General features: G+C 33.1%; 4 protein-coding genes across 4 annotated transcripts; 3 read left to right on the forward strand and 1 right to left on the reverse strand.

Annotated features, from left to right (window-relative positions):
• Positions 1-5318: 5318 nt before the first annotated feature.
• On the reverse strand, positions 5319-7032 carry LOC121224290 (uncharacterized). Its single transcript, XM_041107277.1, has 5 exons — positions 6579-7032; positions 6343-6438; positions 6183-6231; positions 5744-5880; positions 5319-5584 (listed from the first exon to the last, which is right to left on the reverse strand). The coding sequence occupies exons 1-4, from the start codon at positions 6900-6902 to the stop codon at positions 5792-5794; spliced, it is 558 nt and encodes a 185-aa protein (XP_040963211.1). The 5' UTR covers positions 6903-7032; the 3' UTR covers positions 5319-5584; positions 5744-5791.
• A 7301-nt stretch (positions 7033-14333) lies between these two features.
• Positions 14334-18617, forward strand: LOC107946805 (beta-galactosidase 15). Its single transcript, XM_041107278.1, has 19 exons — positions 14334-14529; positions 14617-14712; positions 14802-14914; positions 14991-15057; positions 15134-15226; positions 15309-15452; positions 15528-15616; positions 15699-15804; positions 15895-15982; positions 16062-16180; positions 16269-16439; positions 16537-16724; positions 16826-16920; positions 17023-17120; positions 17246-17359; positions 17456-17572; positions 17667-17878; positions 17976-18252; positions 18358-18617. The coding sequence occupies exons 1-19, from the start codon at positions 14371-14373 to the stop codon at positions 18463-18465; spliced, it is 2454 nt and encodes an 817-aa protein (XP_040963212.1). The 5' UTR covers positions 14334-14370; the 3' UTR covers positions 18466-18617.
• A 984-nt stretch (positions 18618-19601) lies between these two features.
• On the forward strand, positions 19602-20720 carry LOC107946804 (protein BOBBER 1). The gene has a single exon (XM_016881267.2). The coding sequence runs from the start codon at positions 19702-19704 to the stop codon at positions 20503-20505; it is 804 nt and encodes a 267-aa protein (XP_016736756.2). The 5' UTR covers positions 19602-19701; the 3' UTR covers positions 20506-20720.
• A 1035-nt stretch (positions 20721-21755) lies between these two features.
• Positions 21756-22579, forward strand: LOC121224571 (probable disease resistance protein At4g19060). Its single transcript, XM_041108035.1, has 2 exons — positions 21756-21918; positions 22005-22579. Exons 1-2 carry the CDS (start codon positions 21756-21758, stop codon positions 22577-22579), a joined length of 738 nt encoding a protein of 245 aa, XP_040963969.1.
• Positions 22580-27474: the final 4895 nt, after the last annotated feature.

Below are 27474 nucleotides of genomic sequence, written 5' to 3' on the forward strand. Positions count from 1 at the left end.
GTAGACGGTGACATCAGAAGCAGAAAGGTCAAGTACATTCAGTCAAAATATTATATATAGGAACAGCTTCACGTACCAATTGATCCACGTACTTCTTAAACTTTTTTGAATATATATATTAAAATAAACAGTATTTTGGTATTTCATCAATATATGCGTGTATATATGAAACAGTAGGGAGTTTTATAGGGAAGACAGGGGGGCCGGGTTGGAGTGCATGCATGGATGGATGGTCCAATCAGACTGAAGGAGGTGTGGTACTTGGATGCGCAGCTGGTGAAAGAATCAACACTGTTACAAATCCAAATTGGAATATAGGAAGATCTCCTATCTTGTCAACATATATATATAGCAAAAATGGATTCTAATAAGAGACCCCAAATTTAAACTAAGAGATTTTTATTAAGAAGAAAAGGGTGTTTGGGGGGGGGGGTTACGGTTATGGTAGATTCTTATTTGTCTGAGCAATGGCCACGGACTGAAGAAACCGTCCCAAGTCTCCATTAATGTTTCAGAGATTATTGTACTTCAAGTAGACATCTGGTCACTGACTAAACTAAACCGGCTGTGACCGGTGACCGGTCACTAATTCTTTTGAGAACTGTTTCTGTTTTTTCGGGCACAGATGGCAGACGCAGAACTTTTAACCCAGAGAGATGTTAACTGGCTTTTGTCGGTTGTCAGCATTGGTTGCTATTTGTATTTGGTGTTTTTTTGGAATTATCATGGGCAAGTGTGTGCTTTTTTTTTTTTTTATATTTCTTAACTTTAAGCACACAGTGTAGGAATTGTTTTTGTTTTTGGCCTTGGCTTTATTCCTGGGGCTAACCTGTCTTTAAGCAAAGAATGCTTGGGATAGAGGGACAACAAAACAACTCAATGCCATCTCCTAACCTTTCTTCACTACACTGCCAACCACTGTCTTCTTTTGAGGCTAATCTGAATCAATATTCTTCTTTAATACATATGCAACATCCATCCCCCCCCCCTCGGTTGAGATGGCCACATGGCAGGGCCATGGCACTGCTAAGCTTTTGGTTAAAGACAACTTCTTCTTAAGCAAGAAAAGCATAGTCAAGGTTTAAAGCCATCCCACTCATTCCCTTACCTATTTATTTGGTTCAGGGTTTAGCAATTTCAAAAATACCATCTACTACTTTAATTACCCAACTTTCTGATTTTCTTCACGTCTCTTTATCTATTCTCTATGCATGTAAAGGAACAACCATATTTAATATATGTTCATGTACCAGTCAGCATATCAGAAATAAATAAATAAATAAACCCCTATCCTATTCCTATACATGAAGATGGAGAGGTTTTAAAAAAACTGAAGTAGTAGCAACATGAAAATATGGCACAAGTGAGACAGTTTGGTGGCACTTGAAAAATGAAAGGTAGGGCCAGGGGGTTGGGGTATGTTGTTAACGTTAGGAATGTAGTTTGAAAAGTGATTATAAAGCCATTCAGCGATCCATTCTAAAGTAGATCTAATGTAATCTCAATCCCCAACTCTTTCCCCATTTCCAATGTTTTGATTACTTTAATTTTGATTACACTTGTTTCTTTTGATTTCCGGCTTCACTTCCCATTTTTATTTCTTGCTTAAAAGAAGAGACATACTACACTGTTTTCTTCTTGTTTCAAATATTATATTAAGGATATGCTTGCTTAACTTTGAAGATGCCGTACACCTTATCATAGGGCTATATGGGTACTAGGATGGCAAATATTAAAACATTAGAACTTGCTTCCTCATGTTATTCACAATCTCCATAAATGTATGAATATCTTCTAGTCTCTTTCAGAATCTAGAAGGAAGAAAAAGAATAAAGAAAAAATAGCAGAATCTACGACGATCTGATCTCCCCTGCAATCATTATACCGGCCTGTGTTGATTTGTAGCCCATACCTATATATGGCCCATTAAAGTTGATCTCATACATGAAAAAAAAGCAGGCAGGCAGGCAGGCAAGGTTTGCTAATTTCTTTAACACAACTACACCACCACCAAATATTCCTTTATTTCAAAATAAATCGATACATATATGTGTTCCCAAAACCCTCCCTATTACTGCACTCTTCACTAAAAGAAGTCTCCTTTTTTTCATGTTTGATGGGGAAGAATCTCATTCTTCTTCCTTTTTGCATTAGGAATTGTTCAGCAGTCAAAGTTACAACACTAGTATTTAAAATTTGAATTTAAACCCCTTTTGAGAAATCTTCTATTAATGATGTCCGAGGAAACAAACACTCCAATCATTCCAAGCTTTTGAGTCTGATAAGAATAGAAGATTATTATTGAAATACAAATCGAGAAAAGAAGAAACAAGGCCAAACCCAATTATAACATCATCTAGCTGCGGAGATTTGGGACAGGCCTAGGATGATTCTCAAAAAAGAATAGTGAGTGGAAGCATATATGGTACTACATTAACATTGCTGCATTCCTTTTAGCAGTCACTCCAACTTTATGACGTTATTCCAAAGCCAGAGAGCTACATTTCAAATTTTTTATTCATTCTATTTTTTCCTCTTTGAAATAAAGTTACTTTACTGTTAGAGTGGGCAAAAATCTGAGAACAACAATGAAAAAGAGAAAGTACGAGAGGCATCCCGGAAAAACAGGCCTATCTTTTGAGTCTTCCCAACACACTCTTCCCTAATTACAACTTTATATGGTCTAACTAACGTTTGCACTTTGCAGGCTTGGACAAAGCCCATGTCAAAAACTCCAAATATTGGGCTCTTCTGTTCAAATCTAGAAAATATAAGGTGAAGCCCAATAGAAACTACCTAAGCCTATGTTTTTTATATTCGCCTCTACTATAATCTATATTTTTAGTATTTGTATTATGCATAAATTATATTTTTATGTCTTTATATTTTTTGAATTTTTGAAATTATAGCCACACCCAAAACTATTACGGTTAAATTCATTACATTAAATTTTACGATTAATCTAACAACTTGATTCAGAACTCAATTCTATAAACTGAGTCAGTGAACTTATAGATTGAATGATTTTCATATTTAATATGAAAATATATTAGTAAAGGGTTGAGTAATTAAATTAAGATAATTATTTATTGTAGTTCAAAGATTAAATTGTAAAGGTCCAATCGTTAATGAATTTTTTATTTGGAAAATAGGGAGGGACCTTATTGGATATTATGCCAAGGACATTAGAGTAAATAAACATTAAAGAAAATATGTTAGTGTTGAAACATGATTATTATCACCTATTAATAATGTTAACTTAATTTTTAACCTTTAAATATTAAAATAAATATGTTAATTAAAAACAAATTATATAAAACATATTAATGGATGATAAAAACGTCAAATTACCTTCTTCTCTCCTCGCCGAAACCATTAGAAAGAAAAAGAAAATTTCCCTCTTTCATTCTTGTTTGCCGTCCAACAAAATTAACTAAGGTATGAGGCTTATTTTGATAATTTAAGATAGATTTAAGCTTAAATAAGTTGGATTTAACTAACCCAATGTTTAGATTAATGAATTATCGATGTTTTGATTAAATTTTCATGGTTGAGAAGCTTAGAAAAATTAGTTGCTAAATGCTCAAGTTCATGCATGGTGTTGCAAAATTAGTAGGGAAATGGTGGATTTAATTTGAAATTCAACTAAATTATATAGTTTATTTATGTCATTAGATATTAAATTGAATAAATTAGAAATTGCTGAAAAATTATGATATAGATTAAAAGTACAATGTCCATAATGAAAGAATATGAAATTTGATTTTGATTCGAAGTTAAATATCGAAAAATATGAGCATTTCAGATATAGAGATTAAAATGCGAATTATGTTTAATTTGAATTTTTATGTGATTTGGTGAAAACTAATATCATTTCTATAATTGAATTATTGTAAGTAGCTAAAGATGACGTCGAGTCATTTTGAGATAAATGAAAGGTGAGGGTCGTAGACGAGTAGCTATTACAGTTTGTGCTTTCATGATTTAAATTCAAATTACGTGTATGGATTTTTGCAATTAAGTATGTTTAAGATAATGAACTTAATTGTCTCATAAATAGATAAGTATAAAATAGTTGGTGACTTGTGAAATTGTGATAATATGCATATGATGATATGAAATGGTATGAATTGAATTGAATTGAACATGATGTAAATTAGCTATGTATGAAAATGTGAAATGTGGATCATGAATATATGTTTGAAACATTGGTTATCCTATTAACAGTTTCAGATAAAGTCGAGTATAGTTGGCATGCCATAGGATTAGTGTATGAGATTATACTTTGGTTTATACCAATGAGATACGGAACACATATTATACTTCAAACATTCCAATGAGGTGCTAGGCACGTTTATATACTTTGGTTTAAACCGATGAGGAACAAATTAAGTGTATATTATACTTCGAATGTACCGATGAGGCACTGAGTGCTAGATATATTAGTGTGATAGTTCGATGATTCGTGTATCCATCTTGAATCTATGTCCCGTTAATAGGAGGTATGAAAACATGTATCTTACCTATTGACATTGGTTATTTTTTTATATAAATATTAAATAAAAATAATAAATGACATGACATTACATTACATATATTGTACCTTGTAATATAATTGATTATATAAGATTTCAAAAATAGTATAATTAATTAACGGTCTAACCGAACCGAAATTTTAAAATTTGAAATTTAGGTAGGTTAAAAAAAATTAAAATACAAACATGCAACAAACCAACTGATAAGCAGAAATATTAAATAAACTAATAGCCATAAATAATAAATAAGGAAGCAAGTGTAAGGATCAATCTTGGCTAAAAGAAGAGTTAATTACACCGCTAAAACATTCATTTTAAATTCATCTTTAAACTTTTTAATTACATTTTTTAATTATTGAAGTTGTATAAAAAAGGTTCATTATTAAAATTATTAATTTGCCTGTTAAATAAAATATTAAATCTTATATGATATAGATTAAAATGAAAAAGAAATTCTAAAAATAAGTGTCGTAAAAATACAAATTTTGAAATTTTCAAAGTTTTTATAAAAGTTTTATCTCTCATTCTCTCTCTTTGATTTTACTTAATTTTTAGTTTTAAATTATACAAAAACATTTTACTTTTTTTAAAAAATTTTATTTTAAATTACATCACATCAGATTTAACATACCATTTGACAGTTTTAATAATTGAAAGACAAAACTAAAATAACATCGATAGTTTAAATATGGAACTAGAATATTTTGAAGTTTTAGGGTTAATATAAAATGAAAATTATAGTTTAGGGACATGTAGCAAAATTAACTGGCAGAAAAACAACATAAAAAATAAACGAGGTGTTTCATTGAGGTATGTTTTTGCCCATGTGTTGAGATGATTTCTACTTCCACCTAAAATTGTTAGCGGAACCTGAGCCGACATTTTATTTTTGATCTGTTTTAGCTAATTAAGCTTAAAATTTTCCAAATCAGAAACTAGCTACCACGACATTAGCAATACACTACACACACTATTTGTCCAACAATAAAATTCCATTGGTCTGCAAATTATACAGGTCCTCCAAAAGCCAAATTGCTTTTCATCAGTTCCTGAAAATCACAGCTTATTGCAGATACATCAGAAGATGGTTACGTTAAATTTAAAGTTATTTCCTATGGGAAGCTGAAACAAAAATGACAAACATACCAAAAAGGAAGTTTACTATTTAAGAGATTCATGTAATTAAAAAAAAAAGGTGATAAAAATACCAGAAAAGAAGATCCAGAGGGGAGTGTCGTTCAGTTTCAGAATCAAATCTAAGCGGATGGCATTCCAAATTGGTTGCGGAGATCGTCAATTCGTTTCTCAAATGACTTAGAAAGCTCAGAAATGGAAGTTTTGCAAACTGACAGCAACACAAATGGACAATAAGATGATGAAAATTTCACTAAAATGTAAAATATGTGTGGCGTGATGAAAATTAGATTTCCATAGGTAAAGCTAGATGAAGGATCCACCGATTTAAAAGCAACTTAAACATAACCAGTTTCCAGATGATCTTTTATGAACTCTTTCGTTAGGTTCCTATTAATTTTCGACAAATCAGGGAACTCTCTGCTAAGCAGTAAACACTGTAAAACGTAGCAATAATAATGAAAGACCGTGTTGAAATAACAGTGGCGATGAAAAGAAGTAGCACGAAAATACCACGGGAAGCAGTGGCTTGTGCATCTGCCATGAATTCTGCATATGAAGCCTGAAATTGAACACAAAGAAAAGGAAGTTAGATGATAGCGTCGGAACTGGGAAAAAAATTTAATTGTAGAATATGGTTAATTTCTCATTTATTCAGTGTCCAAAGATTTACTTTCATTGCTTCATGGCTTTCATCAATCTTTTCCAATATCTTCTTGTATTCCTTTTCAGCTTCCTCAATCGCTTGTTGGCATGCTTGTGTCTGGATCTGTCAAATTAGGAAAAACAATTAGCAGTAGAATAATTAAGAAAAAAAAAACAGTCTAATTATAACAACTTTTAAAATTCAAAGGTCCCCTGATTTCATGTAAATAATCAAGCGGATCAGCAGGAATAAGTGAGAGAGACCTTGAAGCGCTTATGGAGGCGCGAGTGAGAGGCGTCAAGATCCTTAAGAATCTCAGAGTGAGATCGGTCGACGAGGTTACGCTTTATATCCTCCAGTCGAGAAGACGCAAATTCCTTGAGATCGGAGATGGTGGTTAGGGTTTTGTGATTAGGCAGTGAGGATTGGAGGTTGAAGAAAGCGGAAGCTGGAGTCGAATGGGAGGCGTTAGCTGCTATAGTCCTCTTCCTTTTGTTGAAAATGGTTGATTTGAGCGGAGAATGGTTATCCTCTGGAGCAGGAGATGCCACTGGCAATGGCGATGGTCGATTACTTCTCCTCTGCATTTTCGTTTGCAGGAGCCAACAATTTTGCTTTCAACTGAATGAATTATATTTGTAGTTGCAAACTGGCTGGCGGGTTTTATTGTTTTCAAATTTCTGTGGTAACCATCTGGAATCACTTGAGTTATGGACGCTGTGTGCTACCTGCTGTATGTGTTAACACGTGGAAGTATCTGTCAAATTCTCCTTCTTTAATTCTGAAATTTTGTACTTTTTAGTTTTTTTGAGAGCCAGTTATAATGCATAACAGATCAATCTGCTCTTGGTAATATATATATGATTGAATTTTCGTCTATTATATATGATAGTATTAGTATTTTTTTTTTGTTTTTGGTAGAAATGAATTACACGAAGCCTAAATATAAGAAAAATTAGTTACTATTTGATCTCATAAGAACACTTGAATAACTATCTTCTTCTAGGAAAATCTTAGATGGTTCTTCAAATATCACTAAATAATCAATATCATTGATATGTATTCAATACATTAATAGTGTATAAATTTATGCATTAACAATGAATTATATTGCTAATTATATGTCCTAGAGCATTGCGAGCAATGCTGTACATGCGAGAATGGCGACGACAACTGCGCACAAAAAAGGCGGGTTGAGTGAGTATGCATTAACAAATTATAATACATGGATTGTGTATAAATTTATGTATGGAAAACAAGCTACATTGCTAATCTTATGTCCTATGCATGAGTGTTGCGAGCAATACCCGTACATGCAAAATTGGTGACAATTCCACATGCAAGCATGCAACAAAGGCCGGTTGAGTGAGTATGACATTAACAAATTAGAATACATGGACAGTATATAAATTTATGTATGAATGCTAATCTTGTGTCCTATGCATGACTGTTACGAGCAATGCACGTATATGCAAAATTGGTGACAATTCCACATGCAAGCATGCAAAAAAGGCTGGTTGAGTGAGTATGCTGGTCCTAAATATATCATCCAAGTTTAGAAATTTTAGACTAAAAACTCAACATTCTAGCTTTTTAGTCTTCTAAATTTAGTTTTGAAAACAATCTATATTAATTGTTTAAAGAATATTTAAAGTTTATATTTAGCAAATTATAAGGTTAATAAATGGTGCATAAATTTACGTTGTGATCTATTGATGGTATGTTTAAGGTTTAATGTTAAAATCTCATTAAAGACTAGTTCAACATTGTTTCTTAAAAATGATGTAAAAAAATGTTTGATTAAGATTTAATTATTTAGTATTATTGTCAAACATGATTATTTAAAGTAATGTATATGAATTTAGATAATGTTCAAATTCATTAATATTTTAATAAAATATGAAAAAAATATTTTTAAACAGTTTTTAAACTAATAGTAAATTAAGTTTATAAAGGTTATATTATAAATTCTATATTATTCTTGCAATTTGATTAAACACTTTATAACCCTTTTTTTTATAAAGGTTATATCTTAAATTCTACATTAATTTGCATGGAATAATAGTAATTGAAATATCATAAAAATGTAATAATGTTGGTTTGCTATTATAATGGAATGATTAGGTTTGCTCCTCATATTCTAGAGTGCTAATAAATGTTATTTGCAGGCTCGGCCTTAGGAGTTATTTGGAGGTGCAGCCACTCAAGGCTAAGAGAGATTAAAATTTTTTTTTAATTTTTAAGAGGCCCCAAAAAAAAAGAACTTTAATTTTTAAGGGCCCAAAATTTTTTTTTTACCAACTTTTAAGGGACATAAACAAAATTTTCATCAACTTTTAAGGAACTTAAAACTCAATTTTATTGTTTTGTCTAGGATCCAAAAATATCAAGAATGAGCCTGGTTGTTCGGGAGAAGTGTAACACCTCCAACCCGTATCTCTTGCCTGAACCGGGTTACAAAGCATTACAGGAGTTTACAAATCAAACAGACAGAAATTTCAAACATTTCATATCATTAAAACAAGTCATCGAAGCATCATTTTAATCCAAATTATAAACATACCAAATCCAAATCAATTTGCCTAGTTAATGAGCACTTAAACATAAAATTATATTCACATGCACGTATCTAGATTTAGTTCAATTTACCATGCCATAATATGGCTTCAAAAACAAACACATATTTATACGTATAAAACCAACCAAAATTAAACTTATAACTTCATTTACAATCAAACCGCAAAATAACTATTATTTAGACACCTTAGGTACTAGAGGTGCTCATGGGTCGAGCAGCCCGGCCCGACGGCCCGCCCGAAATGTGGGAGGGTTTGAGTAAAAATATAGGCCCGAAATATGGAATTGGGCAAAAAATAAGGCCCGTTTAGAAAATGGGCCGAGCCTCGGGCACCACTTTTTTGGGCCGAGCCCGGCCCGACCCAGCCCGAATATATAATAAATATATTTTTTATTTTTTTATTTTAAAATACTTTTTTATTTTTAAAATAATTTTTTGGTGTTTATTAAAAAATGGGCCAGGCCGGGGCTTAGGAATTTTTTCTCAGGCCGGGCTTGGACAAAATTTCAGGCCCATATTTCGAGCCGGGTTGGGCCGGGCCTAGGACTCGGGGTGAAATTTTTTTTGGGCCCGGCCCGACCCATGAGCACCTCTACTAGGTACATGCCGACATAAAGGATAAACATCACCACATTTGAGTTCGAGATCGTTGTTGGATGCTGAATTGACGATCAAAAGTTAAATACCTAACCTGCGCACTGGAAACAAAACCGTACACTGAGTAAAAACTCAGTGGTATTTCTATAATTCGAATATTTAAAGATAAGAAATTTCAAATATGCTATTGAAATATAAACACATATTAATATTTAATTATTTCAACAACCATATCATATTTCATTTGTTTCACAAATATGGAATGGATAATGCAATTGTATAATGAAATGTGAAATAAATTGTGAAAATCTATTTATGTAGCAAGTATGAGAAACAAATATCTCAATTCTCATACTTGCTACATAAATAGATTTTCACAATTTATTTCACATTTCATTATACAATTGCATTATCCATTCCATATTCATTTCATGAGTATATAACTCATATTCCATATATTTGCAACATATTTCACATTCTATTTTCAATTCACTATTTCACTTGCATTTCTCATACCATGTCATTTCAATATAAATTATAAAACTTTATTATTCATTTACCTCTATTAACATGACTCGGACGGATATACGGATCCAACCAAAATTCGGGGATTAATGACTCAGCTTATTTTTGAGTCTTTTTACTGTTCGTGATCTTTCCAAACCACGAACATTCCAACTTAGTATTTTCATTAAGCCTGATTGCTCTGATCACCAGAGCTAGCTGATACATCTATAGAACCTGTTCCAGTGTTAGAACCCAAAAGAACACGCGGGCCCTCCACTATTCTCTGTCTCTTCTTACCTTCCAACATACCAATTGGGTCATTTTCCTCTTCTAAGACTAAATCCATGGGCCCATTCACCAGCCCATCAGTAACCAAATCTTCTTTGCCCCAATTACGCCACTTGTTTTGTCCACTAGTGCCCTGTTGCTGAACATATCCCAATGGGATTAGATTGGAATTTAAGATCTGACTCCTAATGATTCCCCTTCAGTTACGCCCTGAATCCTTATCCTCATTTAATAAAAAACTTTGATTGAGACTTTCCAAATTTTTTGCGTTGCACTATGACCCATCTGCTGCACGTAACCATATGCTCATCGCCATATTACGACACCTCACCACCGCACGCAGTGATAAATGCCAGCCAAAAATAATTTTTGATGGCTTAACTCTTAGTTGAAATGGACAATAACTCTCCCCATGCCCCAATTTTCCACAAATAAAGCAAAACAGACTTAGCTTTTCATATTTAAACCGAGCATAAACAATCATATACTTCTCAATCTGGACTTTTTTCATACGTTTCAATGAGGCAGATACATCCAAGCAAACACGAATACGCATATATTTCTTAAGACCCAAAGTCGGTATGAAAGTATCATACTCAGTAAATTTTTCACAGAAATCACCAAATTGTTTAGCCATCGACTCAGTCATCAGCCCTAGAGGTAATTCGTGGACTTGTATCCAAAACTCAGTAAGGTTTAACTCCAACGCTGCTGGATTTTCCCCATTTGGGATTTGGGATTCTTTGAAGTATAAGTAAATGGTTATTTAAAAACCATGGTGTTCCTGCAAGTACCTTATCAATGTCAACCTCATGAAAGAATTGAAAAAGATACAATTTTTCCCTTAAATCTATAATACAAATCCCACCTATAGAATGCCACAGATCTGACATGGTATTACGCAATGAAGGGAAGTGGACAGCACTATCTGTTAGACAACGCCCCACCAGGCAGAACTAGTAAGTACAATCCACTGCCCCTGCTTCCTCTTGGAACGCTTCTTTCTCATCATCCAATAAACTCAGATTCGCCAACTCCTCTTCCATTAGAAACACAACAACCCCAACCAGAACGAAAATTGGGAATAAAAACCGAGCCAGAAATTGTCAAAGAAAAATAAAAAAAATAACAGAGCTAAAAAAAACAAAGAAAATCGTGCCAAACGGCAGACAGAGAAAATCGCGCCTTTAATATAATATATATTAAATTCACATATATTTAACTTATGTCGCCTCACCTAAAGAACAATGGCATAATTGCTTATTTAGTCTTTTTTAGTTTTTCTTTAATCTATAATTCAACTTTCACCCTATATGCAATTTAGTCTTTATACCTAATTACTCTTAATTTATGCAAATTCATCTAACCAAAACCTAATTAACTACACAACAAGCTTCGTGAATATTTATTAAATATTTACGAGTCTAATTTACGGGAACAAAGTCCTGGGAATGTACTTTTTTTAAAATTTGGTCCTTTTTAATTAATTAACTATCGAAACATTAAAATTTTTTAACAAAACTTTAATACCACCATAATGACACTCCCTAAATATTTATAAAAATATTTACGGCCCAATTTATAAAAGCAATGACCCGATACCTCATTTTCTAAAACCACTTGAACTTAATAAATCACTTATATAACATAAATTATCAAATAAAAACCTTTTTAAAAATCACACTTGTCTCGTAAATATTAAATAATAATATTTACTAATTTACTTGTCAGATTTGGTGGTATCGAAACTACTATTTCTGACACCACTGAAAAACGGGATGTTACAAGAAGTCCCAAAATAAGTTAAAAATTGCATCTGATAATCCACAAAGTTAGTTATATAGATAATAAAAGTTCTCTTACACCATATAGCTGGGTACAATACCATTTAGGAGAATGAAATTAAACACAAACACTAAAGACGGCTCACAAACTATTTAATTTGAGACATTCAAAATTTTAAAATGTGATTGGGAGGACATTTGTTGCCCTAAAAAAGAGATTTCTCATATTAACATCACCACTTTAATATAGTCTAAAAAAATAAGGTTGGATCATGCTAGCATGTTACTTACTTCATAACTTCATTCATTGTTTGAATCGAGATGACACATTCCTTTAATAGTATATAGAAGAAGATCTTGGTAATATTAATGATTTGATTAAAATGATGAAGAAATTGGTCAATAACTAATAGATCAATGAGTACATGTTAAATGCTAGAGAGAGAACAACTTAACAAATATGGAATATTAGAACATTCAGATAAAATTGCATATGATCTTTATTTTTATTTGTAATAGTAATGTCGACTATTTTCTTGAACTAACATATTACATATGATAATTTGACTTCAATTTCGTTACTTATTTAAAAAAAAATTCCTCAATAATTTTTTATGGTGATTAATTAATATTTTTAAAATTTTAAATTATATATAATTATATTTTTTACTACCAACATAAATTATTTTATATAATTATATTCTATTATCCAAACACGTTTAAAAAATTATAATTTTTTATAATTATAAAAAGTATAATTATTATTTTAATAATTATACTTTTTATCTAATTTATGAAAAAAAATCAAAAACCCCATCTTCCAAGTTATTGTGCTTGTTCCCTTTAATTTTTCATTCTTTTGATTTGGAATTTTCTTTTAAGTGAAATCTATTGATTTAATTGATAAGACTATAGATGATGTCTTTAATCATCATCTTAAAAATGGGATGGGTATCATGCCAATTATCTGAGTAATCAGTAATAGTTTAAAACATTTTCATTTTAGTCACTCAGTCTTTAAATATCTAATGATGGTTAACTAAAAATGCCACATAATGTTTATACTTTCATTTTAATCACTCAACTTATTAGTCGCTTTCATTTTGGTCATCTAAAAAAGTTATCATTTTGTAAGTATTATTGAGGTAAAAAAAGAAGAAGAAGGATTAAAGTGAACTAAAATAATACTTTAAAAAATGGTCAAATTGGCCCCTTGCTGAAAGTTCTAATTTTTTTTTCAAAATTTTAATTTTAATTTTCAAACGCATCAAAATCAATTAAATAAGTTATTGAAAATTTTTTATCCCATGATAATGTCAGTCAATGTATTATTATAATATTGAAATTAATTAATTTAGTTTCCTTCTAAATTTTAAAATTTTATTTTATGCTTCCAAATTTAAAATCAATTCAAATAACCATCTTGAATAATTGTCTATGAAGCACAATTTTTTATTATATGATCTGAATCTTCCATACTAAGCTAAAAGTAAAAAAAAATTCTCACAATTAATTAAATTAATTAATTTTATTTGTCATGCCAAGCAAAATCCATACTTTTTTCATCACTTTTTTACCCAAACAAAGAACAAGCAAATAATTTAATTAATTGTAATTTCATTGTTCTTTTCTACTTTAAGGGAATATTTGAAATTATATAATCAAAGAAAATATAAGTTTCATAGACAATTATTAACTATGAGCCGAGTTGAATTCTTTAAGAATAATATGGAAACATAAAATAAAATTTTAAAATTTAGAAGGGGGTTAAATTATTTAATTAAATTAATTTTAATATTATAGTAACAAATCGGTTGATATGGATAAAATTTTTCAACAATTTATAGGTTTTGATGTTTTGGAAATTTAAAATTTCAATACCAAAAAAAGAAGAAATTTACAATTTTTGGCAATATGATAAACAAGTATAATTTGATAATTTTTTATGCATTATTTTAATTTCTACCGTTTTTCACTTTAATCCTTAAATTTTTTTAGTACCTCAATAATACTAACAATTGGTGACTAAAATGAAGGCGCAATAAAAATTGGGTGATCAACTAAGATAATTTACCCTAAAAAAACATAAATCCAAAGATTTTGTGATATTTATTATACTTGGATAAATGGTAGGATAAAAATTACGATAAATAATAAAGAAATTCCAGATAGATATGTTGAAATATTAGATGATGAAGATAGATATGGAAATCCAAAAATTTAATTTATGCATTCGTTCATCCCTATATAATAAGGCACCATCTACTCTCATCACAGTAATCAATTTCAGAGTTTGCAAATATGTGGAACATTTGGATTCTCGTGATTTGTTCAACTCTGCTATGCCTATGTAGAAGCTCAGCAATAGAGGTTGATTATGATCCCAAAGCCTTGATCATCGATGGGCAACGTAAACTAATATTTTCTGGTGCAATCCACTACCCTCGTAGCACCCCTGTGGTATATTTACTTGAATTTGACCTTTCATTTCTATTTAGGTACATGGAATTGATTTCTTGACACACTGTTTATATGTTGTATATATAGATGTGGCCAGATCTTATACAGAAAGCTAAAGATGGGGGCCTTGATGCAGTCGAAACATATATCTTTTGGAACGCTCATGAGCCTATCCGCCGTCAAGTGATACTTCTTTTTTCTCTTCTTATATTCTTTAAATAACCAGCACTACTCTGCCAATGTCAACCCTTTTTATTAATGGTTTAAAACAGTATAATTTCGAGGGAAACCTGGATTTTGTAAAGTTTTTCAAGCTAGTTCAAGAGGCTGGACTACATGGAATCTTGAGATTAGGCCCTTATGTCTGTGCTGAATGGAATTATGGGTAAAATAATTTTCTTCTATCACCTAATGAATTCAATAAATTTTGGAATTAATATATATATTTATGTCGTATGCAGGGGCTTCCCTGTGTGGCTAAATAATATTGAAGGGATTGAATTAAGGACAGATAATGAAATATACAAGGTTCCTGCTTTCACTAGTTTTCATATTTAAAGTCTGAACATATGGATTTCAACCATTTTTATCACTTCAAATGCAGAATGAAATGAGAATTTTTGTAACCAAGATTGTGGATATGTGCAAAGAAGCAAAACTTTTTGCTTCACAAGGTGGACCCATCATTTTAGCACAGGTTATCTTTCCTTCCTTATGTAAATATTTAGTATTGAATATTGAGAACTTTTGAGACAAAATTCAACCCTTTCTCATGACAGATTGAGAACGAGTATGGAAATGTTATGTGGGCTTATAAAGATAAAGGGGTAGCATACGTCAATTGGTGTGCTGAAATAGCTGCAGCCCAAAATATTGGAGTCCCATGGATTATGTGTCAACAGCAGAGTGCTCCACCGCCCATCGTATCTTTTGCTGCTTTTTTTTTATAGTTTTTTTGTAATTAATTTTATTCTGGTAAATGATGTTTTCTTCTACAGATTAGCACGTGCAATGGGTTTTACTGTCATACGTTTAAGCCAAAAAATACCCTGATCCCCAAAATGTTTACAGAAAACTGGACGGGATGGTATTCAATTATGTTCATTTCCTTTAATTTTTTTCCCCATTTTCAGATTAAACTAATAAATATATTGGACTATCAAATGTAGGTTCAAAAAATGGGGTCAAAAAGACCCTCACAGACCTGCAGAAGACTTGGCTTATTCAGTTGCTCGTTTTTTTCAAGCTGGTGGAGTGTTGATAAATTACTATATGGTATGGTTATCACTTATCACCTCTTTGTTGTTGAACTTGGCTCCCAATGTCTCTTTCTTTGATCTATCTTTTTAACAAATATGCTTTCAGTACCATGGAGGAACAAACTTTGGACGTACATCTGGAGGGCCATTCATCACAACATCCTATGATTATGATGCCCCACTTGATGAATTCGGTAAGTGAGCCGAAGACTAAAAGCACAATCCTCCACTTCCAAAAACGTAGTAATAGTTAAGATTGGTTCCTGTTTTCAGGCAATTTAAACCAGCCAAAATGGGGTCATCTTAAACAACTCCACGCAGCTATTAAAGTGGGGGAGAGGGTTCTCACTAATGGTACAGCAACCACAAAGGTTTATGGCAATGGGGTTGAGGTAAGTGACGGAGTTTTAATGAAATGTGGTAGACCTTGTAGATTTAATGCTGAATGAAATGGCTGTTTTGAATTCGAAATTTAACCAGCTGACGACGTACACCAATAGTATAACCGGGGAAAGGTTTTGTTTCTTGAGCAATAATAATCAAATTGAAGAGGCAACTGTTGTCTTGGAAGAAGGCAATATATTCGTTGTTCCAGCTTGGTCTGTTAGTATCCTTGGTGGCTGCAATAAGGAGATTTTCAACACTGCAAAGGTAGAAACTCTATTTTTTCATGCTTATAAGTTTATCACAGTTTGCTTGAAATGGAATAATAAGCTAACTAGGCGTATAAAAAAAAATTTGCCCACAGGTTAGCACACAGACCTCTATCATGGTGAAAAAACAAATGGATGATGAAACTGCTAAATTATCCTGGATGTGGACTCCCGAAACCATTAAAGACACCCTCCTTGGGCAAGGAATATTTACAGTTAGGCAGCTTCTTGAACAGAAAAGAGTAACTTCTGATGTTAGTGACTACTTGTGGTATATGACAAGGTAATGTTGAAATCCAAAACACATCCTTGTGGTATAAGGTGATTGAGTTCCTTAGAAATGGTAGAATTTTTTGTTTTCTCATTATTATCTGTTGGACACAGTTTTGATGTTAACGGAACATCCTGGAAAGATGCTACTCTGTCTGTAAAGTCATCCGGTCAAGTCCTTTATGCTTACGTGAACGGGCATCTGATCGGTATCGTTTAACTATATGATCCAAATATAAATATATTCTATTTGCTCAAAAGATGATCAGAATAAATTTACATTTAATTTGTTTGAGCCTTTTTTTTTACAGGCTCTCAATCAGGTTACGCATTTCAGTTCAAGAACCCAGTTTCACTAATGCCTGGCACAAACAATCTAACTTTGCTCAGTGTCACAGTTGGTCTACAGGTAGGCAGGCACACTCTAGTGGAATGATGATTTGCTAACAATTGAAAATGAACTTCAACATTCATGTAATGTAAATTATCAATTTCAAATTTATTGATATATCATGCTTTCTTTTCGTTATTCAGAACTATGGACAATTTTTTGATAAAGGACCTGAGGGATTAAATGGGGGTCCAGTTGTATTGACTGACAACAAGAATGTTACTATAGATTTGTCATCAAATACTTGGAAATACAAGGTAAGTCTCAAAAGTTAACGAATTAGAAAATCTCTATTACAGCAATATTATATACAATATTTGATTGAAACTTACTTTATTTTGACTTGGATAAAGATTGGGTTGAATGGTGAAGCCGAAAGACTTCATGATCCAAAATCTCCCCATTCTAGACTACAGTTTTCATCAGAATTTCTTGAACTTTTCATCGGCATGCCTATGGTTTGGTACAAGGTACTTGAAGTATAATTCAAATTAACTTTTCCCTTTTGATTGTGGATTCAAATTATGATTCTAAGCAACTTGTTTTTGCATTGTGTTTGTTTAGACTGAATTCAAAGCTCCGCCAGGAACAGACCCTGTAGTTGTGGATTTACAAGGCATGGGCAAGGGGCATGCCTGGATAAACGGAAACAGCATCGGACGCTTCTGGCCGGCACGAATTACTGATAGCAATGGCTGTGGCACGGAATGTGATTATCGTGGGAAATACAATGAGAGAAAATGTTTATCAAATTGTGGCAATCCTTCTCAAAGATGGTATAAACGTCACCTCTCACATAATATTGGTTTACCAGCAACTAATTAGTCTCAAAATCCGAAACCTGATACTATATACGTATTGCATTTGTAACAGGTACCATGTTCCGAGATCATTCCTAAATGACGACAACAACATGTTGATTTTATTTGAGGAAATGGGTGGAAACCCTTCGCAAGTGTCTTTTCAGACCGTCACTGTGGGTTCGATTTGTGCAAATGTAAGCGAAGGCAACACGTTGGAACTATCATGCCAAGGAGGTCAAACCATATCGCAGATAAAATTCGCCAGCTTTGGTGATCCTCAGGGAAAATGTGGCTCATTCCAAAAAGGCTCTTGTGATGCAGATCTAAGCATATCTTATTTGGAAAAGGTACGTAGTCACGACTACTTTCTCGGCATCAACATACAGATTATATGTTTCTGTATCTGATAACCTAGTGTTATTAAGTACAAAATATATATTGGTTTCTTGCAGGAGTGTGTTGGGAGGGAGAGATGTTCGATTGATGTCTCGGATGCAACATTTGGATCAACGGAGTGTGCCAACTTTACAAAGAGGCTAGCTGTTGAAGCTATTTGCTAATATAGGATGTTGTACCAGATAAAATTTTAGAAAATTATTTCTAGAAAGTACAACCAATCTAGGCGAAAGAAGTTTTATTGTTTTTCTATTTGTATTTAGATACATATGCTTTTATGCTAGGAGGCTAATAAATAAAAAAATTTCAAACTTCATTCAACTCAGGAAAATCAATTTTTTTCTTAAATTTTAAGTTAATCAAATTGTATATATTATCTTAGAAAAATAAATGGGTATAATTTTGAAAAAATTCAAAATAATCTTTACAAATGCAAAAAACCTATAATAAATGTTAAATTATAATAATTTTATTTTTTTTTAAAATGATAAAATCAAAGCTTTAAATTAAAAAAATTATTAAATCAATTTTATCATATTAAAATATATTATTTATCTCTTATTTTGATTTGAAAGAATTGTTGATATATATAAAAATTTATATGTTGTTACTTAGAATCTATTCATAAGTTTTAATTTAATATATTCTTTCTCGATAATTCACTTAACTGAAAATTTTTAAATTTAAACTAAGATTTAACAACTCCAAAATTTTTTAAACTTGATTTGAACCCTTAGTTTCTTTTTCTTTTGCCTTCAATGCTTGCCCCTAAGTCAAATAACTCTTTGTTTAAAATTAAAAATATAAAGTTATATAAAAACTTATTTTACTATAAATTTAATAATTAATTTGGATATATAGATGATACATTTAAATTCAAAAACTTATTTTACTATAATAACTTCAAATAATAAATTTAAGAATTATTTTTGGTATTTTAATAGAATAAGAAAATCTAAGATAAATTACATAAATAGTCATGTAACTATATATCAAAAATTTTTATTTTAGACACTCAAAAATAAAAATTTACAATTTAAACACTCATATTATTTGATCAATTTTTTTCTAAATAATAATAATATCTAAAATTCTAGTTAATAATATCTTTTAGAACATATTAGATTATGTAAGGTGAGAGGTTAAATTATAATTTTTTTATTTTTAAATGCTTAAAATAAAAACTTTTTGATACATGTAGGTTACCCAAAAACATGCTGCAAACTGAATTAATATCTGTGACGAAGGGCTTCCCACTTTGATTTGAACTCGTATACTCCACGCCTATATATACGTTCGACGCCTTTAGTCTCCTTCAAGGAAGAAAAAAAGACCTAATAGTTAGTAAATCATCCGTTTCTCTACGCCTCAAACCCTCTCCCCCCCCCAAGAATTTAACCATGGCCATCCTCTCTGGTTACATAGAAGATGAAGACAACAAGCAATCATCTACTTCTTCTGCTTTGTCTTTCAATGCAGTTCTAGACCCTTCAAATCCTCTAGGGTTTCTCGAATCTGCCTTCAACTTTGTGTCCGAAAACTCTGACATGTTCAACACCGATTCTGTGGAGAAGAAAATATCATCTCTTGTGAAGAACATCAAGGAAAGGACAATGAAAGAAGAGGCAGCAAAGAAAGAGCACGAGACGAAGGAAAAAGAGGAGATCAAGGAGAAGCCGAAGCCGAAGCTAAACCCAAACAAAGACAACGGTCTCGACATGGACAACCATTCATGGGGACAAAACCTGCAAGAGGTTACTGTTACAGTTCCTGTCCCTCTGGGGACCAAATCCCGGGACGTTGTATGCGATGTAAAGAAGGATTATTTGAAGGTTGGGCTCAAGGGTCAGACCCCTATTGTTGATGGGCAGTTGTTCGAGACCGTGAAACCTAACGATTCGTACTGGAGTTTGGAGGACCAAAAGGTAATATCTTTGCTAATGACCAAGTGCGACAAAATCAGTTGGTGGAAATCGTTGTTGAAGGGAGGACCGGAGATTGATACTCAAAAGGCAGAACCAGAGAAGAGCAAGTTGTCTGATTTGGACATGGAAACGAGATCCACTGTGGAGAAGATGATGTTTGACCAGAGGCAGAAGAAGTTGGGGCTTCCCACTAGTCAGGAGATTGAGAACCAGAACATGCTCAAGCAATTCATGGCTCAGAATCCAAATTTTGACATCACCAATGCTAAGATGTTTTAGATATAGATGATTGATTTTTATTTACTACTAGTTTCTTAATTAGATTAGTTGTTTGGTCTAAGAGTTCATAAAGAGCAAAGGTTTAGGATCTTTAAGGTTTAATTAGATAGTAAACAACAGTATCTTGTTAGCACCAAACTCTAATCTCAGCAATTAGTTGTTTATCGTTTATCAGTGTTTCATAATATAATATCAAGGTTTTTCCTTAGGGACAAGGAGAGGTATTCATGAATGATACTGGTATATTCCCTGCAAATGCTACAACATGTTGAGCCAATGCTATCCGAGCTAAGCCCAAATTACCTTTGATTGTGTCATGCACGAAAACAGCCCAAGGCTTTGCATAACGACACTAGAGAGCTTTGTGTTCTTCTAGTTAACTGAAGCCATCTATCTGGCCCAAGGCTTTGTTGTTCTAGTTAATGTCTTTTTCTTCTTAAAGATGGTGGAGTTGGATCGAGTCTGCCGGAGTCTCTCTGATTAGTATAAAAACAAAATAAATTTAATTTTTATTGTTTAATGTTGTTCTCACTTTATCCACAATTTTTTAAAATTATTTATTTGATTAAAAAGTTGACGGAAAAATTAAAATATGACAATTTACATATATCTCAAAATTTAAAAATATTCATAACTTTATAAAAGAAAAGTACACATACCTAAAATGAAATATACATAATTTTAAAGAATTCAATGCCAAAATAATAATAATAAATAAGATAAAAGTGCACATTATCTCAAAATAAGAAACAAAAAATATTAAGAAAAAGGGCTAAAACCATCCAAATTATTTAATTATTAATTTTGGGAACAATAAATTTAATTATCTTGAGTATCCATCTTTCTCAAAGGATGTTGTAATAGTAAAATTTTTAATGATTAAAAAAGTTGTCCCGCTTGGCTGCAACATGTGAGAATTTAGCAGTTTTTTAATAATTTTTTATTCATAAATTTTTTAAAGCTCTTGACTTTGTTCATTGACCATAAAAGTCGTGATGTATCAGTAATAAGAATAGGGTCCCGCTAACCTTTTCTTTTCTTTCATTCAAGTGAATCTGTTTCTATATCATTTTGAGGGTTTCGCAAAGGATTCCTTGTTCTTTCACTCCCTGTGTCTTCCCATCCATCCTCTCCCATCTCAGCTGAGTGATAATCATTGCGGATCTCTTCTCTATTAAACCATTCGGTTGTACTAGTAGTAATATAAAAGATCTCAACTTTGAAGCAGCTTTGAGTTTGAGAGATAGAATATGGCCGCACTACCTGAAAACCAGGGAAAGACCCTGTACGACAAGTACCAAGAGAGTTTGCCATCCCAAGAGAAGAGCAGCAAGGGGAAGTCCTTTGGCTTCTTGAGAAATAAAGATAAGAAACAGAATGGATCGGCCACAGCAGGAGCTGCCCCACCTGCAGGTTCAAACGGGGATGTTACCCCAAACAATCCCGGCGAAGGGAGCTCATCACTGAAGAAAATATTAAAAAGACTTATAAGCCTGCAGCCGCTGTGCGTGGTTTTAAGAAAGATGAGATGTCGCTTGAAATAATGCTTCTCAAAGGTGGATTTAGGGATGAACCCTTCAAGACAATCGGTGTTGTCGGGCTGCCTGGTGTTGGCAAAACAGCCCTTTGCAGGTCCATTCTCCGAAATGAGAGGGTGAAGAGTAGCTACACGCAAATGTTTTGGATAAGCTTGTGGTATGAGGCAGAGGAAACTGAGGAGGAGGTAGAGGAAACTGAGGAGGTGGTAGAGGAAATTGAGGATACACTTCCAGGGGACATCATCAAATTCAAATCCGATGTGCCTCATCTTCTTAGACGCCTGAGCGATCATCAGGAGAAACTAGCGGAGAACAAGTATTTAATTGTGTTAGATGATGTGGGGGAGGCAGAGGAAGACAGCTATTATGAAGATCTCAACAAATGCTTCAGCGATGAACATCTTCCAAAGCAGAAAGGGGGAGCGGTTATCGTGACGTGTAGGTCGGAGGAAGCAGCAAAGAAAGTGGTGGGAGACGACAACTTGCATCGACTTCAGCCTCTCAATGATCCAAACAGACGAGGCAGTGAAAGGTAAAAAGACAAGTGAAGACGCAACAATTTCAAACAAGGTGAAGGAGGAACTGATGAAGAGGTGTGGAGGTCTACCTGGGGCTGCACGAATGATGGGTGAAATCAAGAAGGACAAAAATAAAGCTAACCACACTCCGTCCACTCACTCCACATTTCTTGCTTAATTAGATGTGGTATTATTTCTTGTCTTTGTATTTTGGAATTGATGAACCTTTTTGTTTGGCCTTATACTCTGCTCTTTGCCTGCCATGTTAGTTAATTTTAATCCCCAAGTTTTTCCTTCTTTTTTTTCTTGTAAATTGCATAATTAGTCCCTCAGCTTTTAGCTTATTTTCATTTGGTCATCAAACTACCGAAAAAAACTTTCAACCATCAAATTATTGATAAAAATATTACGAATCTTATCAATTTAAATTTAAATTTAAATAATTTAATAAATTTAACTTTCAATAATTACAAATTTTATTTAATATATTTAATTATTTTATAACTGTACAAGCCCATTTTGCCCGGGCCCATACCAGCAAACCAACCCAAACAAACTAGACTAGTAAAACACTTCTAGTCCATTACAACAAAAATTAACCCAAAATGCCCAAACCCAAATTCAAGCCCAAACCTAATAGCCCATAACAAACTTTCAGCAACAGCAAACCCTAGCCCCAACTGCCCATGAGCGCCGCATGTGTGCCGCTCCACCTCCTCGTCCACCACGCCCCACGCGTCTGACACCCCTACTTGCTCCACCGTGCCCACCACCTGCAACAGAGACAGAAACAACAGCAAAGAAAGCATGCGATGATGGGGAAAATGATAAACAAAAGGAACAAAACAAATATATTGGCTTTAAAAGCCGAAATCTGTCAAGGGAACAGGGGGGATTTTTTCTTTTCATTTTTCAACTGTAATACTACTTAAGAATACAAGAAAAAAGCAGATTCAAGCGAAAAAGACCAAAAACAGAAAAGGCAGTCAGATCTAAGGTTTTTATTGTTCAAAAACTCTCTATTACATATTTTTACATAGCATAAATCTAAAAAAGGGAGTTAGCAAAAAAAAATAAAAAAATTTTACCTTTCCGGCCACCGCATGCGGTGGCCGGCGCCGGCGCCGGCGAGCCTCCGGTGGCCGTCCGGTACCCCCCCTTTGCCGGAAATCGCTCCGTGCCCTCCCTCTCCCTCTTTCTTTCCTTTTTTTTTCCCTCACCTGGTCTCAAATGAATTTTTTTCAAAAAATTTTAGCTTTTATAGGGGACCAAAACGCACCGTTTTGGTCCCCCCCTGTTTAATGATAAAACGACGTCGTTTCGGACGTGGGGCGGGTCGACCCGACCCACACCAGGGTAGGATCCGCGTGTTTTTGAGCGGAAGGGCTATTTGCGCAATTGGCCCTTCCGCATTTTTATATTTCGCAATTAAGTTATTCGTTGTTTATAAATTGACCCTGAAATCCATTACACTTTGCGATTTAGTCCCCCTTCCAACGGTGTCGTTTCAAGTGTTTGGACAAATTATTTATTTGATCCCCCATAGTTTAACGCGCGTTCTGATAAGTTCATTCTCCTTTAATTTCTTTCAAAATTCGCCCCAGAGATTTGGTTTTTAATCCAATCTCATCCCTTCTTCAATTTTTTACCTTAAATTTCATAATATTTTTGCTGTTTAATTCAATTTTAAATATAAATTGTTATATATATAATATTATTATCATTGTTGTTTTATTATTATTGTATTATATTTAACTATATATATATTTTGTTTCGTTTCTATTATTATATACATGTATCATATATTCATTAATATTAATATTTGTTCACATATTTCATTACATATATATATAGGTATTTTTGTGTATATGGTATTATTTTCATGTATTCATTTATTTATATCATTTTTTTATAATTATATTAGGCATACACTTGTAAATATCGTGCTATTCGTATATTTCCCATCATCTCATACAAATATCTTTGCATTATTCGTCATACATTTTTTTTCATTTTTATGTATATGTTTTAGATATCACAACATTTATATATTTTCGCATTATGTTACGTATACATTTTTTGTCTTTACTATTGTGATTATTAGTATATGTTTTTTATATTTATGAATATATCTTTAATACATATAAGTGTGTATTTATTATTAATAGATGTTTTCAACACTATTATTATGTATATTATGTGAATATTTTAACATTATATTATAATTTTATATATATTACGCATATATAAATATATACCCCCTTTTTAAATATTATATTTTACATATATATGTAGATATACGTACTTATACCTATTTAAACATATTTTTTCACACTTCATAATTTTTATACACTTACATATATTTATGCATATTTTACATCATATACATACTTATATATTTTATACTCTTAAAAATGCTTTTTGTATATTTCATATATTTTATAATTCACATACATATATCTTATATTATCACGATTTGTAAGTATATAAATATACATTTACATTTTTTAAATATTTATCGATTTCACATATGCGTATATACTTATCTATGTTTTCATATTCTGCAATTTATATATATATTTCTTATTTTATGGTTTTAAATTATACATGCATATACATTTTTACATAATTGTATTTATTGTCATCATTGTTATTGGGTGCTTGTTTATTTATTCATGTACACTTGTGCTTTTTTAAATGTTAGTTCTATTTATTTATTTGTATGCTTCGTGTATGTAATCGCCTCGTCATTTCATTTTGCCTATTGTATTGTTGTTACTCACTTTACTTTGCTTACCTTGTCGTATTCGTTATTGTTTCGTCAAGCATTAACACCAAACATCAAAAGGAAAATTTTTCTAAATAAGGCAATATTTCGCGTTTGGAAAATCGAGAAAACGTGCCCTAACGTGCTGGGTTTCGATTTCTCGTTCGACCAAATAGCCAAATATCCTTTTTAAACTTTTAAATAAGGCGATATTTCGCGTTTGGAAAATCGAGGAAACGTGCCCTAACGTGCTGGGTTTCGATTTCTCGTTCGACTAAACAGCCAAATATCCTCTTAAAGCTTCAAAATATAGTTTTATTAAACTATAAGGTGATCTTGGTTTCGATGGTTTAGGGTATCGTGTCCTAATGTGCTGGATGTGATATTCCTTCGGAACAAGAGAATTTTATATTTCAATTCACGTTATCAGAGTTTTCTTTTAAGGATCGTATTTTTAAAACCCTTCAAATTTTCAATTTTCGACACTAAGACACTAATTAATCAACTAGGTACCAATTTTGGGCGTATCGAGGGTGCTAATCCTTCCTCGTGCGTAACCGACTCCCGAACCCGTTTTTTTTAAAATTTCACAGACCAAAATCTTTGTTTTAATAAAAATTAAATCGTTTATTAAAAACAACCACTTTTCAAGGTGACCCGATCACACCTCATCAAAAAGGATCGGTGGCGACTCCCGTTTTCATTCTTTTTTATCCAAGTCGACCCCGTTTTCATTCAAAAAATGGAGTCAACAGCTTGGCGACTCCGCTGGGGACATAAGAGAGTCAAGCCACGTGTTGATTATTTCTTGACTTTTTGTCGAAAGTTGAAAATCCGATTTAAATTTACGATCCTCTCATCTTTTGTTTTGAGTTACATTTTTATCGTGTTCTGTATTTTATTTTATACCTCCGCACATTCCATTGCATGACCGTTGGTCACACCTTTTAAGTGGGAGTGAGAAACTACGCCTTCGTGAGGTTTTCACCTCCGCATGGGATAGTGAATAGCTTCCGGGATACATCCGTACCTATGTCTTCGTGAGATTTTCATCTCCGCATGGCCATAGGGAAATGTATTCCCCTGAACTGAACTCGGTCCATATGAGCCTATAATGGGTGAGGATCGAGGAATCTGCTGGTTCAGGTGCCCTTACTTTAGAACCAAACCATACATAGCAAGCCATAAGAACCCACCGAGATAGAGCTATTCCAGACCCTAGTGCTTACCGAATAGATGCTGTATTTGTTATTGTTTACTTTAAATCCTAGATCTAATTTGCTTTGTTTGTGGTTGCATGGCATTTTCATTTCAAAAGAGGTGTCGATTCACGTTCAGTATAGATAGAAAGCTTATCATGGAAAAGAGGTTTCTTGATAAAGTAGAAGACAATGCAGCTGTACGATTATGGGCTGAGACGATGTGGAGAGAGAAAGGCGATAGTCTTGCAGAAGGGTACGTATCAGAGTTATGGGACTTCACCCGTATCAGCGTAATCCAAAATGATCTTCGAGAAATGAAGGAAATATGGGATCAATGGGACGACGGGACCAAGCAGATGTTTTACCGTGACTACGGGGACTTGCCTTACTTACTTGGTGTCAAAGTGGACAAGCATTTATTCCGAGCCCTAGCCCAGTTTTGGAATCCTGCTTACAGTTGTTTCACTTTTGGAAAAGTGGACTTGGTGCCCACCGTGGAAGAATATACGACCTTGCTTCGGTGTCCAAAGATTCAAATTGACAAAGCCTATTCTAGAGCTGCTAGTGTCCCGACATTATTAAAAAAATTGATGAGCATTACAGGGATGAGCGAACAGTGGGTCGCTGCCCGGATCCAACAGAAAAGAGACAGTAAATGCGTTCCTTGGAAAAGCTTGCGAGATTTAGTATTGGCACACCCTGATGTGAAGAAAAGAGTGGATGTCTTCGCTCTAGGTATCTATGGTTTGGTAATTTTCCCTAGAGCTTTAGGGCACGTAGATGAGGCCGTCTCTGATTTGTTCGATCGGCTTAGTAAGGGAGTCACGCCCATCCCGGCAATCTTGGCAGAAACCTTCAGATCTCTAAGCGCATGTCGAAGAGCAGGGGAGGGAAGGTTCATCGGATGCGCACAGCTACTATTGGTGTGGTTCCATAGTCACTTT

This window comes from Gossypium hirsutum, chromosome D12, assembly GCF_007990345.1.
Source record: "Gossypium hirsutum isolate 1008001.06 chromosome D12, Gossypium_hirsutum_v2.1, whole genome shotgun sequence".
In the NCBI taxonomy this organism is placed as follows: domain Eukaryota; kingdom Viridiplantae; phylum Streptophyta; class Magnoliopsida; order Malvales; family Malvaceae; genus Gossypium; species Gossypium hirsutum.

Coding starts and splice junctions, on each gene's coding strand:
- LOC107946804 (XM_016881267.2), top strand. CDS start 19,702: ATGGCCATCCTCTCTGGTTACATAGAAGATGAAGACAACAAGCAATCA.
- LOC121224290 (XM_041107277.1), bottom strand. CDS start 6,902: ATGCAGAGGAGAAGTAATCGACCATCGCCATTGCCAGTGGCATCTCCT. Junction 6,439..6,578: donor GCCTCCATAAGCGCTTCAAG/GTCTCTCTCACT, acceptor CTAATTTGACAG/ATCCAGACACAAGCATGCCA. Junction 6,232..6,342: donor AAAGCCATGAAGCAATGAAA/GTAAATCTTTGG, acceptor GTTCAATTTCAG/GCTTCATATGCAGAATTCAT.
- LOC121224571 (XM_041108035.1), top strand. CDS start 21,756: ATGGCCGCACTACCTGAAAACCAGGGAAAGACCCTGTACGACAAGTAC. Junction 21,919..22,004: donor AGGAGCTGCCCCACCTGCAG/GTTCAAACGGGG, acceptor ATAAGCCTGCAG/CCGCTGTGCGTGGTTTTAAG.
- LOC107946805 (XM_041107278.1), top strand. CDS start 14,371: ATGTGGAACATTTGGATTCTCGTGATTTGTTCAACTCTGCTATGCCTA. Junction 15,227..15,308: donor GACCCATCATTTTAGCACAG/GTTATCTTTCCT, acceptor TTCTCATGACAG/ATTGAGAACGAGTATGGAAA. Junction 16,440..16,536: donor AGATTTTCAACACTGCAAAG/GTAGAAACTCTA, acceptor ATTTGCCCACAG/GTTAGCACACAGACCTCTAT.